Genomic DNA, 19,406 nt, shown 5'->3' with positions numbered 1-19,406 from the left:
TGTTGCGCAGCGAAGCATACACAAAGTATTGCGGTGAAGAATACCATGAGTGGGAAGAGGGCAACTGTCACAGGACACGGTATGCGACACAGTATGCGACACAATATGTATTTCTTAATTATACACGCGTGCACCCGCCGTCTCTTACCGCAGTACGAGCACCGATACGCCTAATAACTGTAGTGGCAAGCATACGGCCCACATGCTGTAAAAGAGGTAAGTGCATCAAGCTGCTTATCATAATTAGGGTTGGCGGCTATAGCTGTGAGTGCGGTGTGAAACAACCCTGGAGTAGATTTGCTGGTACTGGAATAAGAAACTTAGTGGGCACCAGCGTTGTCACGTGAAAGGGCAGGCAAGTATTGCAGAGAAGCTGCTGCGGCAGGTAGCTACTGTTCTCGATCGCGTGCATAGTGCTTTTTCTTGTGTACATGGGATCTAGTGGCCGGAAAATGTATCATATGATGGCAGTTTGGCTATTTACTGAATGTTGGTGCCAAAAGATTGTTTTCCAGGAATATATAAACATGTAAAAAATAAGCACAACTGTATTGGGTCATTTTTTGTGTTCTCCATTGCGAACGCTGGCGCGGGGAAATTGTACGTAACAGGATCATATAAACGAAGTTCTACTGTATAAGTCAAAAGTTGCAATATATCAGGCGGGAACATAAAGCGAACGACAACGTATGAAAGGACATTCTAATGCATTGGTGTCTAGAAGCCCTTTGCTGGGACAGAGCTTTAGCGGTGTTATACCCGAGAAAATGTATGAACAAGAAATGCATAAGCGGGGTTTATGTATTACAACAGCTTTTGACAAAATTATAATAATGCACTGGAGTGAAACCTTGTTAGAATGAAAATCCATATGTGATATACTGCAGACATTCATTAATTTGACAATGAGATGCTGACTGCATGTTCCTATGGTGCTTTGGTAATTAGAGTAAGGGAGGTGCATGCAAATAGCATCAATATTGAGATCGGCAACATTGTGATGATAGCAGATCAGCTGAAAAAAATGCAATGTAATCCAATATGAACCAAAGCCCCCACACCACCAAATAAGCAGAGACTTGACCAGTAACAATTTGCACAGTCACCAAAGCTGTGCATGCCCTTGAAGTTCTTCAGCAGTTCTTTTATGTTCCTGACAGCGCATGCATAATGAAGCACACAACAGAAGTCCGATAATGTTGCCACCATGCTAAGTCCATCAGGAAAGCAGAGGAACATCACTATTTTTTCACCAAATAAATTTGTAATGTGTAGGACGCAGATTTGGTCATTTCAAGCCTCTGCTCACGGTAAAACTTGTACGACTTTGCTATTTACGAGGTCCAACCTGCGATTTCACATCATTGCTTCTCTTTACTATCAACTTTAGGCACTACATTACTTTATCTTTGTGTGAATAACATGCGAGTGCATGGTTAACACTATTGCCAATTACCACTGCAAGCGGCAGCACCTGCAACGTTTTCCCAGCTAGCAAGCATCTTTGGTGCACTGAATACCAATCCTGCCTGTCTCTTTTTTAAGTCTTCAAACCCCGCAGCTCACAAACTGCAAACTTTAAATAAAAGCAGCACAGAACTGACACCAGGCTGCAGTGAACGAGGCTGTTGTGAACCATCAGAAAGGTGAAAGAAGCCAAGTGGCACATGAGTTTGGCGTCTATGACAAATAGCTGCCGAAAGTTGCCAAAAACGCTGGAGCCGATTACGCTCACGAATCTGGGCCGGTATTTTGTAGCGATGCCTTTCCGGTGCTAATGCCTTTTCGCACTTATCGCACTTTGTCAGTGGTCAGAGCGACGGTCCGCTCGCGTTATCAGCGGGATCAGCCGGCCATGAGCGGTGGATGATAAGACTAGTATTAGAGACTAAGAGTGTACTAGAATGGGGGAGTGGGTCCAGCGGACGCCTTAGCAAGCGCCGAGGGTGAAGCAAAAAACGAGTAAAATGTGGCGCCGCGGCATCGCCTTATTCTGAATCTCCGGCCAATAAACGTTGGCTCTGGCTGTTTCGGCAGCGCTCATTGGCTGAGGAGAGCTCGCGGGCTGAGTAGCTGTCGTCTGCTCGATGCACCGTCGTTGTTGCATTGTTTGCATTCTTTCCGCAGCTTTTTTTTTTTGCATTTTATTTACGATAGATCGGTGGGGAATAATCTCAGTGTTACCGCCACCGAGTATCCGCCTGTCAAAGCTCCATGCAGCTGTGGTAGGGTCTCCGACACGATAAGTGTCTGGCCGGCGAGCGGGGCCGCTCATACGGAAAAAAGTGATGGTGGCGCCACCTGGATTTTCAATAAAAATGCCTCAGCGCAGAGCCCTCGTTGGACCCACTCCCCCAATCTAGAATACTCTACTAGTATAGAATAAGTCATAAGGCATCGCTACAAAATACCAGCCCTGATGTCGAGTTCAGCAAAATCACGCGAAAGTGATAGTATCTCTGAAAGTGTTGGCCTCAAAATACCACTCAAGATCGTAGTTGAGCACTCAATGAACCGACAGCAGCCTTCACAAAATCGTGCTCTGTCACCATTTTGTGATGGCGATGACACATCTATGCCACAGGGCACAGATATGTATGCCCTGCGATAAAGAAAAACAGCGATGACTTTAAAGGCCTTCATAGTTTGAGGGGTGTCATTAACCACAACAGAGAAACCTTTGAACAATTGTTCACACTCCAGAAGGGGCATGTTAAAACTGTGGCTGTTCAATATGGCTGCCGCAGCACAAAGGACTCACCAGGGTAACCGTCGCAAAGCACCTCAATGGGAGTGGCCCGTTTTGTGTCACCAATCTTCTGGTAGCGTTCCTTGAGGGTGTCTGCCTTGAGGCCTTGCCATGGAAGGCTGCCCCTCAGGAAGTACATGAACATATGCCCCAATGCCTCCAGGTCATCCCTTCTGCTTTGCTCTGCACAGAGAGGGCAAGGGAACATGGCACTACAAATAAAGCGGATTCTGAAATCATATCTGTACAAATAAGAGGGCAGAAATTCTTACTGCAATGCTTCGTTCATAAAGGGGGATTGTATCACAGAAAGCTTAATAGTGAAAATTCAACTGCCATGAAGTGACATTCAACATTGCTTATTTGGAATTGTACTACCAGTGTCTAAAAATGATCATACGGGTAAGCAGGAGTACTACAAGGTGCAGAATGCAAGCGGAAAGCATTGTAAAGAGGCTTACTTCTAAGAAGCCAGAGATCAGCCTTACCATACAATAAATTGTCTTGAACACCTATCATTACAAGAGCTGCAGCTGCTTAAAACAGTTTAAAAAACAATGACCTTGTAGTAGGTAGAAGCAAGCAAACATGACAGATAGAAGAGGGCCACTTATACGGCAGGTTACAGTGTTTAAGCGTTTGAGGAGTTGATTACCACTGTAAGAGCAAGACTGCTGTCCATCTCCATTAGAACTACAAAAGTACATATCTACAGCTTTCTTTGTGTGTGTGCGTGTTGGATGCAGAAATTGCATTAATTTCAACTGCCACGTTTACACGATGTCACAGGAAGCAATTGCGAATTACTAATACTTCCTCCTCAGCTTTTCGACTGACGCTATCTGGTTCAGTCATCTACAACCATTGCATGAAACTGAAAGGGATCACTGTGTTCATCAGAAAATTTAATAACCAGGCGTAACACTAGTGAGTAACACATGCTTACCACAAACTGTTAGTTGCAAAATAAAGTGTACGTGTTGATCCCACACAAAAGGCAAAATAAGTTCATTATGCTTAAACAGCATTTCTTAATGTGCATAGAAATCTTGGCACATGAGAATTTTGCATAAAAAAACAGTTAATGCATCTTGGAATCAAGCCAGAAAAATGGCAATCTCACATGAGACTTTACCCAGGAAGGAAAAAGATGTAAAGCTGTGCGTAACGCTACCTTTGCCGAGGTGTGTGTTGATGCTCATGTAGCGGGCCGTGCCTGTCAAGCTCTTGTGTTCCCGGTAGGGAATGTGCTTGTTGGTTTCAGGATCTATGTACTCCTTGGCCAACCCAAAGTCAATGATGTGGATGATATTGTGCTTCTTGGTGGACTGCCGCCCGATGAGGAAGTTCTCGGGTTTTACGTCCCGGTAGATCAGATGTTTTGTGTGCACATACTCAATTCGATGAAGCTAAAACAAGAACAGCACCATTTAGTGGGAACATCTTTTGACCTGGAAATACAATACAGTTTAATAGGCACTCTTAGCATCCTGTACTTGTTTAAACACTCCTTGTACTACAACTTTTATGACAAGTTTTGTCTGTCACATGCGAACGTGTCATAAAATGCAGTAAGGTATTAGCACTTCTAGTAAGTTGGCAATAAGCATGGTCAGGTTTTTCACAATTATCTTATAGCTACTGGAAGTGGAACTAGTCTTCTGGGAACTGGAAACCCAAGTTTTCTGTAGTTATGACATCCCACTGATCAGAGCCCAACACACTTGCTCCTGCACGGCAAAAACTTTCCTTCATACAAGCGACACACTGCTACCTAGGAACACAATCCAATAGCAAGAAAATCTATTAAAAGGAGTACTCTCACATATTTCAAACATAGTATAAACGCTACCACATGCTTCTGACACGCAAGAAAAATGACACTTGGGAGGTATGAACATAGAGAAACACTTATGAGACTGAATATTGTTACTATATTAATAATAATATTAATGTGATATTAAAGCTGGCTTTGAAAAGCCACACCTGGCGTAATGAACTTTATCATAGCGCCATGACATACAATACAATTTGCCGACATGTAGCAATAAGGCTATGTATGATTACGTTGCTCACAAAAGATGATTGCGGCAACAGAGTGGGCCAATGTATCAAGACGTGACGACACATCCACCTTGGAGGTACCGAAACTGGCTTGTAGGAAGAAGAATATCAGTAAGTTATTTACATTTTTCTAGTATTTGCCAGCCGGTATTTTTTCTAGGGTTTAGAGAATTCGAACCTTCATTTGCTGCACAGAATATGTTGAAAATGTCATGTCAGTACACCATTAAGTTCTCAAGTATCAACTCACTAGCTGAATGGCAGTAAGTAGAACTGTCTTGAGGGAGAACTTGCGGTCGCATAGGTCGAAGAGGTCCTCTAAGCTGGGGCCCAAGAGTTCCATGACCAGAGCATTGTATTTCCCACAGGGCCCGAAATAGTAGACCTTTGGGATGCCTTCTACAATGACGCAAAGAGAGAAGGACAGAGGACAACCGTCAGTGGAATACATCTTCGTTCGACACTGAAAATGGCTGCAAAGAGTGCCAGTAGTTATTGCACTGTAATAGCACGTGAAACAAGGCGAAAAAGACCAGGACAGGAAAGAGACCCCATTGCACCATAATAAGTATGAACCAACTAGTCAAGCAATAAGTTGTGATAAGTGTTAGTAGCACATAACATGGCTCTAGCTACTATTGTGTACATTGCAAGCTTCCAAGAGCTGTCCGTGAACCAATGTAGTTGGCTGACTTAGTTGGTATTCCACATCCAGTGCCCAGGAGAGGAACACACAAAGCTCTGTGTGTGACCCTTTTCTGTGTTCCTGCTCCAGGCTCTATGGAACTTTCGGAGCTACATGTGCATTAAATATATGTTCTGGTTACTTTTGTACCAAAAGCTTTAAAAATAAATAGAAATATTTCATTAAACATTTCCCCATTATATAAAAGTAGCATATAAAACTTTAGAAAGAACAAAAGAAAGTGAATGTAGAGGGTAATTATCTCTACATTACACTGTTATGCCTATTTAAGAACTGTTATCACCGTAATGTCAATAAAAGGTATGACTAAAAGGGCTTTCCAGTGAACAATGGCCTTTCAGTGAAAAATGGCCTGAAATGTGCACTGCTCTTAATGGCATTTAGACTGATGTCATCATGAGCCATCACAAGAATGCATTCGATGCATCTAAAATGCTACAATTCACTTATTTGACAGCTCACTACCCCCTTCCATTCGAAATACTACTATTCCTGTAAAAAAATTTTAGCTTAACAAAATTACATGTTACTACTGCAACACTAAGCAGTGTACATGTAAAAGACTAAAACAACTTACCATTGTTACCTAAAAGCTTGTAAAACCTGTATTCTAAATGTAATTGGGGAGCCTTTGACTTCATAGGTTCCTGAAAAAGAAAAACGGGAGGGAGATACAGTGGGGTGGTGGTGTGTTACAAGCGACATAAACAATATCAATCATTGGCCTTGTGTGTTGAACTAAAAGTGGCATGTGACATGATGCAACGTAGGTACCTTTAGCAAAAGCGTCTGAATACCACATCAAAGAAAAATGTGACCATATACATTGCTCTATTCCATCAATATAAATGAAGAGAAGATAGAAAGTCTAAGTAAAGGTAGCTTGAATGAAAATGGACCATTTTATTTGAGAATATAAGCTTGTTTGTGTAAAGCATACAAGTGAAAGATGCATGGCAATGCCATTTTTCAAATCTCAAACCAGGTTCCTGCAATGTTCACAGAGTATGGAAGCAGCTTCCAGAGGATTACACAGTGTTTAAGCAGGTGCCTCAACTTCATAAATTCTGTAGATTTTTGACAAAAAGGTAAAAAATAATAATGAAATCCTAATGCCATGCACCTTTGTCATCAATGCCTGGTTTCAGCAAAGTTCTGCTTTCAAGTACAACTTTCTGGGTCACCTTACTGATAACTGCTCAATGGTTCTCAATAATATATTGGACCAAAGAAGTACTCAGTGATGCTACTGCGGGCTTCTGATTTGGAGCAATTTTTGGAGCATCAGAAATTTCATTTTAGAGCACTTTGGAGCAGGCAATTTGGCATTTGGGAGCAGCCGATTTTTCAGACCCTGAAGTACTTCGAAAAAGCGAGTTGCAATTTACATTCAATGACCTGAATAATTCGTACGTTCTTACGAGAAGCTTCGTAAACATTTCCATCCATTGCAGATCTCCCCCGTGGAGGAAAAAAAAATGCTCTTCAGTGCATGCGACACACACAAATTGATATCATTTCATACATTGCTAGTTTTCCCAGATGTAATTCGGTATATCCAGAAACAGAAATGTACACACAGGCGGCATGCAGTTATTATAATCACATGTCGTGCTGCGCTTCAAACAAGCTACAGTAGAGCCCCGCTGTTATGTACCCGGGTGCTGCGTTTTTTCCGGCTGTTACGTCGATTTCAGCCGGTCCGGCATAGCTCCGATAGGACCGAATGCATTGGTAACCCCGCTGTTGCGTCGCAACTGTGGGACCATTTTCGCATCATGCGTTGCGAACTGCCACCCCACACCAGCCCGAGCGGTCATTTTGACTTTTCATGTCGCTTGGCTTGGTGGCTTGACGATCGGATTGGCCACAAGTGCCGGGTGCGACACCTATGATGTATTTTCGGTTTACGCCAGCAAAAGCATGGTCTTTGAGATCCGTATTTGCTATCTAAAGATGGTGTCAATGACGCGTTGCGGCCCTAAAATTGGTTATGGCACATAGATGTTCTGTATAAAATTCACCAGCCCTTCCCGTCGAAAAAATGGGGGTAAGCGAAGCTTGTCGTGTGTCTATTTTTTTTTCTCTCTTTCCCTCTCTCCTTATTTCTTTCTTTTTCTCACTCTTTTTTCTTTTTGTCCCTGCTAGTGCCATTGAGCTTGGACCTTTTCTGCACTATCGCACAGATTGGCCCACTTTTCAGCGTGACACCGCCGCCGCCACCACACTTGTGAGCCTATAAAGCTTCGCTTAAATGTCCAAGGGCGATAACACTGTCGCCGCGCGCCGTATGCTGTATGTGCGAGTGAAAGCATGCGAGGGGAGCTGACAACCACGGCTAAATCTTGCACGTACAAGAAAAGCGGGGAGCACGGTGGCGGGGAGAAAGCGCGCCTTCCTCCGTCGCGCTCGAGGCGCCGGCGAGGGAGCAAGGGATAGCGGGCGGTGTTGGTACTATGGCATCAACTGCGAACTGCGCGGCGGCGCGCGGGCCATACCTTGAAAGCTATCTGGGTTGGGGGCAGAGTCTAGGCAGTGTAGGTGCGTCGGCGGCTAGTAGCTTTGTGCGTACTGTGTGTTCTCGGCGCTCAGTTTGCGTTAAAGCGATAGACAGCAGCATGAAGGTCACTTTGCTTTCTGCTGCTGCGGCGCTTCCTCACGCCAGCGTTTCACAGCACGTGTCCGTGTTCATCGAGTGTGGTGTGTTCATGTGTGCATGTGCGCGCTGACACCATGCTTGTTAATATAGTTAATAAGCGAATGTTTACAAGTTTATACGGTCGATAAAACTACTATTCTTACTTTGTATAGCTGTCCACTAATTTGCAATCGCAATCGATACCCGCCGTGGTTGCTTAGTGGCTATGGTGTTGGGCTGCTAAGCACGAGGTCGCGGGATCGAATCCCGGATACGGCGGCCGCATTTCGATGGGGACGAAATGCGATAAGACCCGTGTACTTAGATTTAGGTGCACGTTAAAGAACCCCAGGTGGCCCAATTTTTCGGAGTCCCCCACTACGGCGTGCGTCATAATCAGATCGTGGTTTTGGCACATAAAACCCCATAATTTAATTTTTAATCGCAATCGATGCTTTGGCTTTTGGGTAAAACTAAGACTTTTTTTCACACGTAAGAATTAAAATAATATTGTGTGGAGTTCAACACTACTCTCATTTCTAAATTTTCCTGTTTCTCGGTTCTTGCGTTTCCCGGCTCTTACGTTTTTTTTTTCGTTTTTTTTAACAGTCCCGTGAAAAACGTAACAATGGGATTCTAATGTACTAGCTGCGTTTTCGGAGTAGTTAACGTCCGCCGATGAATCGCCAATTGACCTTGAAGCCACGAGCCTCAGCAGAGACCGCACTTTGCCGTCCAGCCACCTTGCAAGGCAGACGCCGCGTCGGCGCCGTGCGTGGCGCTGTGGCTTAATAGGGACGCACGCGCTAGTGCTGTTTCATCTCGTGTTCGCAACTACGGTTGCAACTAAGGCTCGCCCTATCATCACGTTGCACATTTTAGTTCACCGGTGGTGCAATTGTTGGCAATAGACGCCGTCAAATCCGAGACTGTTTGGCGCAGTTAGGCGCAATTTTCGTCGATTATATCAGGATGGCGCAGTAAATCCCATTTGGCGCACTTTGGCACAGTTAGCGCAGGAGTGGAATCACTGAGCACTGTACCTACTTTAGAGAGTGCCCACACTGTCCGACAATAATGCAGGGGTAGGACTGTCCAAAGTCATTTTGGAGCAATTTAAACCCTGTAAAATTTCATTATTAAGCAGTTTGGATCAGGCCAATCTAAATTTTGGTGGAATAATGAAATACGGAATATGGCAGCACACTTCAAAACCACGATGGAACACAACCAACACAAGCGCTGTACTGCAACTGTCCTAAGCTGAATTTTGAAGCAGATAACCCTGACACTGAAACCGTCTAGTGCATGCAAATTTTGGTAATAGTGCCTGTAGATATTTAAATAGTGGTAGCAATAGCAAAAATTCAGCAGACACACTTAAGATTGCTTACGTACGAATGCGATAGCATTATACCATTTGTAGACCTCCGAACGTCATGAACGTATGCACTAGGCACACCTCTAGTAAGCCAGAACAGTGGACCCACCATAGCGTCAGGGAAGTGCGCTTGTCTTGCACCCCGAAGGCATGGGTTCGATCCCCACCCAAGCCGAAATGTCCAAAATTTTCTTTACAAAGCCATTAGTTTATTTTGTTTACAGGAACCTCCCCGAGAAATGTGACATCAATCCGCACATTTGTTAACATGTTTTTACTTTTTGTGGCGTCGGCCCTTTTTGGTACCATCTTTCGGTCATGCCGATGCACTTTTGTGTAATGAAGCATATAATGCTATCGCATTAATAAACATGTATTCTGCAATGGTGAGTCCGAAATTTCCAAATGTAGCACAAGACATTTTTTAGAAATACATTTTTCTTTAACGTCTCAACGGTGTGCGTGAAGTGCCTGGAAATGCGCTTCACCAACAGACCGTACAGAGAAGCCAGAGTTATGAACTGCTGTGGTTTATTGAAAGCCATTTCTACATAACAGAAATAGTTCTGCCTTGCTGCAAGCCAATCGGAACGCGATGTGGTAGAAGCACGCTTTGTAGCTATAGCATACCAGAATATGGAAGAGTGGGTCGAGTGGCGGCACGGCGCATGCTTTCCTGTAAAGCCGAAAACATTGATGGCACTACGGTCGAACCATATATTCCCGCGCCGACGCTCATAATGATAGCGGAAAACGTTCTAAAATTAGGCAGTCCAATCAACACGGTAATAATTTCTGGGTCACCATATGTCACTGCAGACCCAGAGAGCTGCCATCGACCCTGGGCTGGTATAAAAAAACTATTACAACCTGTTTTTATTCCAAATCCGCCATTAGCCCTTCGTGATAGGTCAAAACGGGTCAAGCCTTGCCCATATGGGCACAAAAACAGATTAAAATAGTTTTACATGATACCGACCCTGGGGACAGAGATGACCGCCCCCTGAAACCGCTGCAGCACGTGCGTCCCTAATATCTAGTTTGCTCGCAGCACTGTCAGCCTATTTTTCGTCGCTCTGCGCCATAGCTAGGGAGCGCTGCGCCGCTCGGCCCACACAACCGTATTACAGTACATTCCAAATACAGCTGCCCTGGCCATTCCGACAGCAGCTGGGAGTGGTCATGTGCGCGCCGGCATTTGCCTGAAGCGCCAAAATGTCCAGTGTTATGAGCACGAAAATTACGAGAAACTGTGCGGGAGGCGCTGTCGCGCGTTGTGCGGAATGTGAACGGCTGCAATCTTTTACAGAGAACGAATCTACTCGCTGTTCGTGGCCACTGCCGGAGCACACATGCCGAAGCCGTTTTGGCGCAGCGTGGCACAATTTCGGTATGTGTTTGGTGCAGTTTGGCACAGGAATTTGCGTTTGTATCAAAATGCCAAAATTAGTGCAGCAGTCCCATCCCTGATAATCTTGTCTTTCCATACACAGACAAAGCACATTTGTAAGAGTAAAAATGCGCTTTGCTGTTATGTTGGGTGTAGGCAAAATAAGACATAGGTGACTGTCCAATCTCCTCGCTATCAACCAGTTTGGATCACAATATTTCGTACAAAACTGTTCAATGATCATATCAAGTATTTGCTTGTTCTTTTCAACAGAACTCATGCCAGGTGACTTTACTGCGATTGCATTACTCATGCCCGCAATCTCATACATGTTGTGCAATAACAGCCACACGTTTTGCTTGCGCCAAAACCTGCATGTGCAACATCCCATTTCACATGTATGTAGAATTTGAGTCAGCGCCTCATGATGTGCACAAAAGCCCACAAGCAGTAGGCTAGCATTCCTGGTTATTCATGCACAAGAATGTCCAGTGCCAAGTGCTCTTCTGCGGAGGATTCTGAGCCGAGGGAATGCAGTGCTTGGGTTTTTACAAAATATAGAAGAAATAATTGGGTCTCTATACAGCTTTGAGACAAATCATAAACCTAATGCAGTAGCATTTAGTATCTCTGCATTCAAATCGCTGAAAACATTCAAGCACATTTGACACGGTTTTGTGGCAGTGAAGAAAAAAGAAAAAAAAAAAAAGATATATAAAGTTGAGCATGTCATTTTGATTACACCTGCAATACATATATAAGTGGTGGGAATTCTGACAGGACAACAAAAGAAGCTCACAATTCCATCTCAAACAATTTATACCCCTGTCACACGGGCACTCGAAAGTCTTTTGAGGAAAAAGACTTCTCCCGAAAAAGAGTTTCGCCCGCAGACACACGACAAGGAGCGATCTCTTTTTCAGAAGCGGTCTTTTCTGGAAGAGGAGTTCGCTGATCTCCTTTACGGCCGAAAAGGAGTAGCCTTGAAATCAGTGGGCACCAGAAATTATCATATATTAAAAAAAAATAAGTGAATGCTTAATTTTCTGTCGCCTAGGCTCATCATAAAAAATAATTTTATGTCTCGCAGAAGGTGTAGTAAACTCAGTAATGCTCATTTTCTTCTGTACTCTCGTAAGCAGGTCGAACAGGCTGGGGATGTCACATGATGACACTCTTTAAACTACTACAATAAATCTTTATATTAACGTTTCTTATGCTAAATTTATTTGAAGAATGTGTAAACAATAAGTTTGCACTTTATATTTCGAGATACATAAGTTTTTTTTGGCCGATATTGTTTCGAACGCTAGCGCCACGCTTTCGGTAGCGTGTCCAGAAGGAAACACTAAAAGGAGATCGTCGGCGCCGTGTGTCTGCTGCGCAATACCTCTTCATTCAAAAGTCTTTCAACTTGGTAAAAGACCGCTTGCGTAAAAATCCAGGGAAAACAAGGGGAATGCGGGAGATGGCGATTCAAGGCGATGAGTAACACGAGAACAAGGTGAGGGCAGGAGCCAACGTTTCGACAAGAGGACTTGTCTTCTTCAAGGCAACATATGCGAGCATATGTTGCCTTGAAGAAGACAAGTCAACTTGTCGAAACGTTGGCTCCTGCCCTCACCTTGTTCTCGTGTTACTCATCGCTTGCGTAAAAGAGTTTTTGTGTGCTCGTGTGACAGAGGTATTAGTTTGTTGTAACTGGCTAACCTATCAACCAACAGGAAGGAAAAACTCTGCTAACCAGCACACAGAGATGTCACTACAGCTGTGCATAGCAGATGCAACTACCAGAGTCCTGAAAACCTTTCTTGTAAGCTAATCTCCACTTCCGATGTAAAACTGCAAGTTGTAAGTTGGTGAAATTACCCGTGGGCTTCTTTCCATAACAAAAGCGGTATGCACAGGTTTTCTCTCACTAGAGCATTTTAAAGCCATAAGAGTAACACCATTCACCTACAGCAGGAATCTGGCATTGAGTTTGCATGCTGGAATCTGGAAATCCAGCAGTTAAACAAAAGGAAAAAAGCAAACACTTAGTGAATAAAAGGAAACAATGCGAGCTCAGGCTCGCTTGGAATCTCCTCTAGAGTGACCCTGCCAAGGTGGACATTTTGCGAATTCCACAAACGCCTGTCCGTGCTCCCCCATTTGCACGTGTAGAACTAGCGGACCGAACCCCACACATGCAGGAACAGTGCTGCCATGAAACTCACTGCCCTGAGACATACAGAATGCAACAACCAATATGCACAGGGGCAGACAGGGACTGAAAGAAAAAGCAAGAAAGCCAAATAATACAAGCAGATGCTAAACTTCAGGATTAACACAGCTGCTAACACAAAGAGCATGTTCCCTGCTTTAAGATCACTGTGACATAGCTTTTTAAGTAGTCCTTTCAAACACAAGGTTCAATTACTAGTGCATAAAGCATTTTCCAACATATAAAAATAAATAAAGAAAAGGCAAAACTGCACTATCTAAAGTTTTACAAAACTTACATACATCTTAATGCCACTGTCTTAGCCCAAAAATGGTGCCTGGCCACTACTAGTGCCAAGCAATTCTTAAACTATCTTAAATATAAATTAAATGCTTGCCATTAAGACATCTTGAACATTAACAAACTGCAGCATGGGGAAAAATGTTCCTTTCACAAAGACTCAAGCAGAGATAGTATACTAGATAAGAGACCTTCTACTTTTGTGACAATACTTAAGCAGATTGTTTAATAAGTGAACTAAAGTGATCAAAAGACTCAATGCAATAAATACCTCGCAACTAAATGTAATATATTGCTTTCCTCGTACTATTTCCTTGAATTTCCAACACATGTATCTTTACTAAAATTAAAACGGCAACTAAAGTAACAAACATTTTTCCCATCTCATAAAATAGCACTAATGAATCTAATTCGATATAGGCGGGCGAGCAAGGGATGTCAAATCACCTCACAGAATGCAGCAGAAACCTAGCAGTGATGGCAAAGTCACACTGGCATCAGCAGTTTCTCCTTTTCTTGCACAGCATTTCATATACGTACTTACAACTGAAATGTTTCATATATACTACTTCAATTCACATACTGTTTTTTACCATCAAGGTACTGCTCACACCAGTTTGCCTTACCACTCGAGTCAGAAAATAATCTAGGAACAGCATTAGGCTCTAAAAGGACTTCAATTCTAGAATGATATCCTTACAGCCACCCTGCTGTGTTGTGACTCCTTACTAGAACTCCCGTTTTCAATTCTTAATACTTCACACCTTGAGTTGGTCTTAATAATCTAATGCTGATATCTAATCGAGTACAACAGTCCTGTTCCCTCTGCTACAACTGGTGGTGTCCTACTATAAAAGTTGCACCAAAACAGCCCACCTTCCAGGTTTCAAAGTGCCTGTTCAATTTCACTATATTCTCTCATGTCTACCTTACTAGAGCGAGGTTGTTAACAGTGCAAGTGCACATTATAACTTGGAAGCCTGCTAGAATTCATAGCCCATAGCCTATACTGTGTCGTGTGCCATGAGCTTCATAAAAAGGAAGGTTACTTACCAACTTAATTGCAACATGTTCATTATTGTAGAGGTTCTTTCCTGTATGAAAAAGCACAAGAGAAATTATAAGCAGCAGCAAAACTATGTCATCAACAGAAAGCAATACTAGTCAGTGGATTATTATACTAGCAGTTCATTGACTGTTAGTACACAATGCGCTTCGATTCCCAGCAGCATGATCATGAAGTTGCATGAGTATCTGCTGCACAAGGATGATTGGTTGCCATTGTTGCTGTGTGGTACCTTAGACCACCATGATGCAACCTGCTACAGTTACATCACGAAGCCACACTGCAGTTGGCACACATTCTGAATGGCAGCATATACAATTATTTCTGGCACTCTTTTAAGGAATCTTAAGGAAAACTGACCACACACAGTAATTAAAATGTAAACAGCTATCCACTAAACAAAAAGCTACACTTTTGTATTAGCATTTCTTATATGAGCCTAATGCAGCACAGGCTTAGGCACAGTGCACGAGCATCCTAAGTACATATTATCAAGCTGTAATATACTCACTGCAATTTTTTGCTACATGCAACAGTGTGTGTTGAAGATGATGCTTATTTTTTTTTAACTGTTAAAAGACTGCCTGCTTTCACTGCCATGCTCTAACTCACCATTTCCTTTCCTACATTTAACTGTTAGCCTATTTAATATTATATATACAAACATGCGATACAAATAGTTGATGAGCCATGGGTGTCCCAGTGTGCAGTTCCTTATGTATGATCAACTATTTAAAGCATTCAGGAGTTGAAGCACAACAGGCAAGCAAGCTACTAAAGTTCCCTTAAGTAGTGCAGCTGCACTTTATCATGCAGAATGAAACAATAGAATCACACAATTGAAATAGCAAGTAACATGAACAGCATTTCCAATGTAACATCCTGACGCAATTGGAAAAAAAAAAAAGGAAAAAAAGTAGAGATTCAGCTTCAAAGCAGAAAACGAGCAAACAATCCATTCAAGTACCTCGGACACTTCCCCTCCAGACGTGTGCTCACACACACACGGCGGAAGACTGTTCTGCCAGTCTGTACTTGATACTTAGCGATAAAAAGCACTAAATTGAAACAAGCACGCAATGTGAACATGTTCAAGGACATCATTCCCATGGGAAAAGGGGAGCAGCGATTACAAGCTCCAGAGGCAATAGTGGGAAAGGAGAATGCTGTCACACCACTGCCCAACCCGTACAAACTCCAATGATCACAACGCACGACACAATGTTTGCACTCACTTCCATGGCAACTGACACAGCCCTAATGATCAATAGGAGTGAGCCACGGCAACATGCACAAAAAAAGAGGGAGAAGAGTACAAAACGAAAGAGGAAGTGAAATGAAACCAGTAGCAGGTGAATGTGGAAAGTCAAATACTATGCATAAAATAAATATCCCAGTCATCAGAGGACGCAGCTGTTAGAACTACCTATGTATGGTATTGACTATATTTAAATGGAAATCTTTGCAAGTGCAAAGCCATGCATGAAAACATGGCATTATGAAAGCAGGAGCCATGCGTGTTTTAAATTTTGAAGCAATGTTAGGAAGGTCAACCTTGCAGGCCCATTTGATTATAACCTCAAACAAAGCAAGCCAGTGCACTTTGTATATATAACTACCATGAGGCACAGCAAACACTCCGTTTTGCCTACTTCTAGAATAGTGAGTTTAACAGATACGAGCGCATAAGCACACTTGTGCTGCACCAAGCCTGAACAAGTGCATTTGCAAAGGAGATAGCAATACAACAGCAAAGAAATGTCTAATTTAACAACATGTCATACACACACACACCATTTTAGTGTAATGGGAGACAGCAGGAGAAAGAAACAATACAGATAAATATTGACCAAAGTTGGCTGACTACACTGTCGAAACAGGAAAAGCAAATAGGGGACTGTTTACACAGAACAGGGCTTAATATGAAAAAAAAAAAAAAAAAGACATAAGTGAAATACAGGTGACGGCGCCACCTTTAAATTCCCAAAGCAGCTTTTCTTGTAACATACTTTGGCAACACACAGCTACAGTTAGTCAATTATGAAAGCAGAAAGGCACATTCAAAGACAACAATTCAATTGCACAAGTTTTAAGTATTTATTTTTCAGCACTAAATAAACCTCCATGAGTGGAATTGTCACAACATCGAAAATGTTGGATGATAACAGAAGTTTAACATTTGTGTTCTCTAACAAGCCGCAATGTTTTTTTGCTTTACAAAGGTAGGGATTTCTAGTATAGTACTCTATCAGTTTAGCATCCATTAGTGCTTCCCTTATTTCCAGAATATAATTCGCTTGCGCAACACAAGAGTCTGTGCTGTTAAGATGTGCTAGGATGGTAGTGCAAAATAGACATGCTTCCTGTATTTACACAGTCCTCAATTGCTTCACGTTTGTAATATAAGTCTAGAGCCTCCAGCTTTACAAACCTGTCAAGTGTGTATGCATGGAATGTAAGACCTAAAAGCGTTAGGATACTGCTTCTTTGATAACAAAACTAAAGTTATTTAAACTTTTAGATACACTAGACCAACAGAGTTTCTGCAAAAGTGGTACTCTGACACCCAAGGCGTTCCACAGTTCATTTTGTAACTGCCCTTTACTGTAGCCGCATATCCTAAATTCATAAAGTACAACAGTGTTTACAGTTCGAAAGCACAGCAACTGATCTGCTGTCATAAAAATTCTCTCTATCCCCTCAGTTATTCACCACCGTTACTCCTGCAGTCATGAATTGAGCAGGAAATCAATCAAGTGAAAGCAAAGCTATAAGCAGGAGCTAGGCATGAGCTACATGTTTCAGTTGAAAAAAAAAATAATAATAATAGGCTCAATTTCAAAGCCATCTGGATCCTACCTTTCACTCCTTAAAAATTTCTCATTAACGACTTCAACAGAATCAACTACATAGAGATAATGAAAGCAATTTAAAAGTGTCATTAAAATCATGCTGCGTATAACCAATTATGTAAAATACAATTAAATTCCTTGACTAGTATATTGTGCCTGAAATCAATAGTCCATGGCAAACAAAAGCGGACCTTTATTGAGAATTGGTGGTCACTTTCTGGCCCACATGAACTTCTATATGATGAGCCTCCGTGCTCCTTTGCAGGCAGGGCACTGAAGTGATCATTCTTGATTTTATGTCAATGATAATGTTCTACATAAAGAAATATTAATCATGCTTAGCATGCCTCTGCAACATTTAGATCATGGCCAATGTGCAACACATTGTATATTCTCTTTCTTTCTTTGTTTTAGTATTTTACGAGTCATCTAGGTTTTTCAAGCATGCATTCATTAATCTTTGTAAGACCGCTGGGACACATATGTCCCAATTTGATATGTGTGTGACAACACTTCTCAGCATCAACATGACGCACTTATTTCATGTGTTATGTGCTGCCCTTCTTCATAAGCTTTCAATACTTCATGCGAGAATAGCTTTGGGAATGGGTACTAGGTGGTGACAAGTGTGCAAGAGCTGGAAAAATTATTCTCGTTGGAAGACATACTGGATTTGGCCTTCACTTGCTCACGAGAAGAAACTCCTGAAAGTGCCCCGCAAGTTATTCCTCTTTCCCATATTTAGATTTACACGTTTAGCTGCACCCATTTTTGTATCTTGAGGCTAAAATGCAAAACTCGTCTTCGTCAATGTACATGCAAAATCTTGCATGTGAAAAAAGGCCCCGATGCCACTGGTGTTAGATGCATTGACGAAAAGTGCTCAAAAGCTTTAGGTCTATGGTGTGTGTTGTGTAACTTTGTGTATTGTGCTTTAGTATGTTTCAAGAGAAAAGTGGTCACAAATAATTATCGCACTGAGACCCCTAGGGTGTACTGGGAGAAATGCATCTAGTTTTTTGAAAGACCATTTAGTGTCACTGGGACAAATACATCCCATTTTTTTAATTTTATTAATTGGCTTGTATAGAAATGAAAATAGTCGTAAAACTATTCGTATACCCGTCCTACACAATAAATTTTAAGTTTCATAAAAAAATATACACCTTTCTACAAAGGTTAATTATATATTGATATTTTAACATTTTTTTCTTTATAAGCTGGGAACAAAATTTTGAATGTGACCATACTCAATCTCATTGTAACCTACAAGGCAAAAACAAACAATGTAAATATTTAAAAACAAACATCTCGCTGTGATGTTGGTCTTGTGTCCTGTGCCATTGTTGAATGGCACAAGAACTCTGATTCTTGTGCCATCCATTAAATAAATACAGTTGAATTAAATGCTTCTCAAGCTATCTGATGCGTTTTACTGCAAAGTGTCAGCAACTATCACTACAAAGCTGTGTATTCACAGTTACACGCAATAACTAGAGGAATTAGAGAGTTCAAGTATAGTTAGTGATATCTTCTTCTTTCTGGGGTTTTACGTGCCAAAACCAGTTTTGATTATGAGGCACGCCGTAGTGGAGGGCTCCGTATTAATTTTGACCACCTGGGGTTCTTTAACGTGCACTACAACAGAAGCACATGGGCGTTTTTGCATTTCGCCTCAATCGAAATGCGGTTGCCGCGGCCGGGATTCGATCCCGCGATCTCGTGCTCAGCAGCGCAACGCCTTAGCTGACTGAGCCACCCCGGCGGATATAGTTAGTGATATTACAGAAACGAACACTGTCATATCTAGATAAACTTTATCAATTTCAATATGCATGTTACCTCCATATGAAGGAGCTTCAGAAAAGCAGCATGAAACAATGTTTACCATAATAAAGAGCAACATAACATGACTACTGAAGCTGCACACAGCTGCTCATAAAAATTATAAAGCAAACAAAAACTCAATAAAGCTCTAATCAAAAGGCAGCAAAGTGAGCAAAATAGCAAAAGTATAAGCTAAATGGCACTTTATGACTTCAGAACAGATCTCAATA

The 19,406-nt window shown here is 42.1% G+C and overlaps 1 protein-coding gene across 1 annotated transcript in view; it reads right to left on the bottom strand.

Annotated features, from left to right (window-relative positions):
- The window catches only part of LOC119442922 (casein kinase I-like), a 52,339-nt gene that overhangs the window by 25,607 nt on the left and 7,326 nt on the right, over positions 1–19,406 (bottom strand). Inside the window, exons 2-6 of the mRNA XM_037707990.2 lie at positions 14,485–14,525; positions 6,097–6,166; positions 5,064–5,212; positions 3,924–4,158; positions 2,762–2,932 (exon numbers count right to left, since the gene is read on the bottom strand). Coding sequence (XP_037563918.1) covers positions 2,762–2,932; positions 3,924–4,158; positions 5,064–5,212; positions 6,097–6,166; positions 14,485–14,525 — 666 coding nt within the window. The remainder of the gene's footprint in view (positions 1–2,761; positions 2,933–3,923; positions 4,159–5,063; positions 5,213–6,096; positions 6,167–14,484; positions 14,526–19,406) is intronic.

This window comes from Dermacentor silvarum, chromosome 2 (genome assembly GCF_013339745.2).
Source record: "Dermacentor silvarum isolate Dsil-2018 chromosome 2, BIME_Dsil_1.4, whole genome shotgun sequence".
Classification (NCBI taxonomy): domain Eukaryota; kingdom Metazoa; phylum Arthropoda; class Arachnida; order Ixodida; family Ixodidae; genus Dermacentor; species Dermacentor silvarum.
The sequence above is the reverse complement of the archived record's forward strand: the minus strand, read 5'-3'. Positions and strand labels throughout refer to the sequence as shown.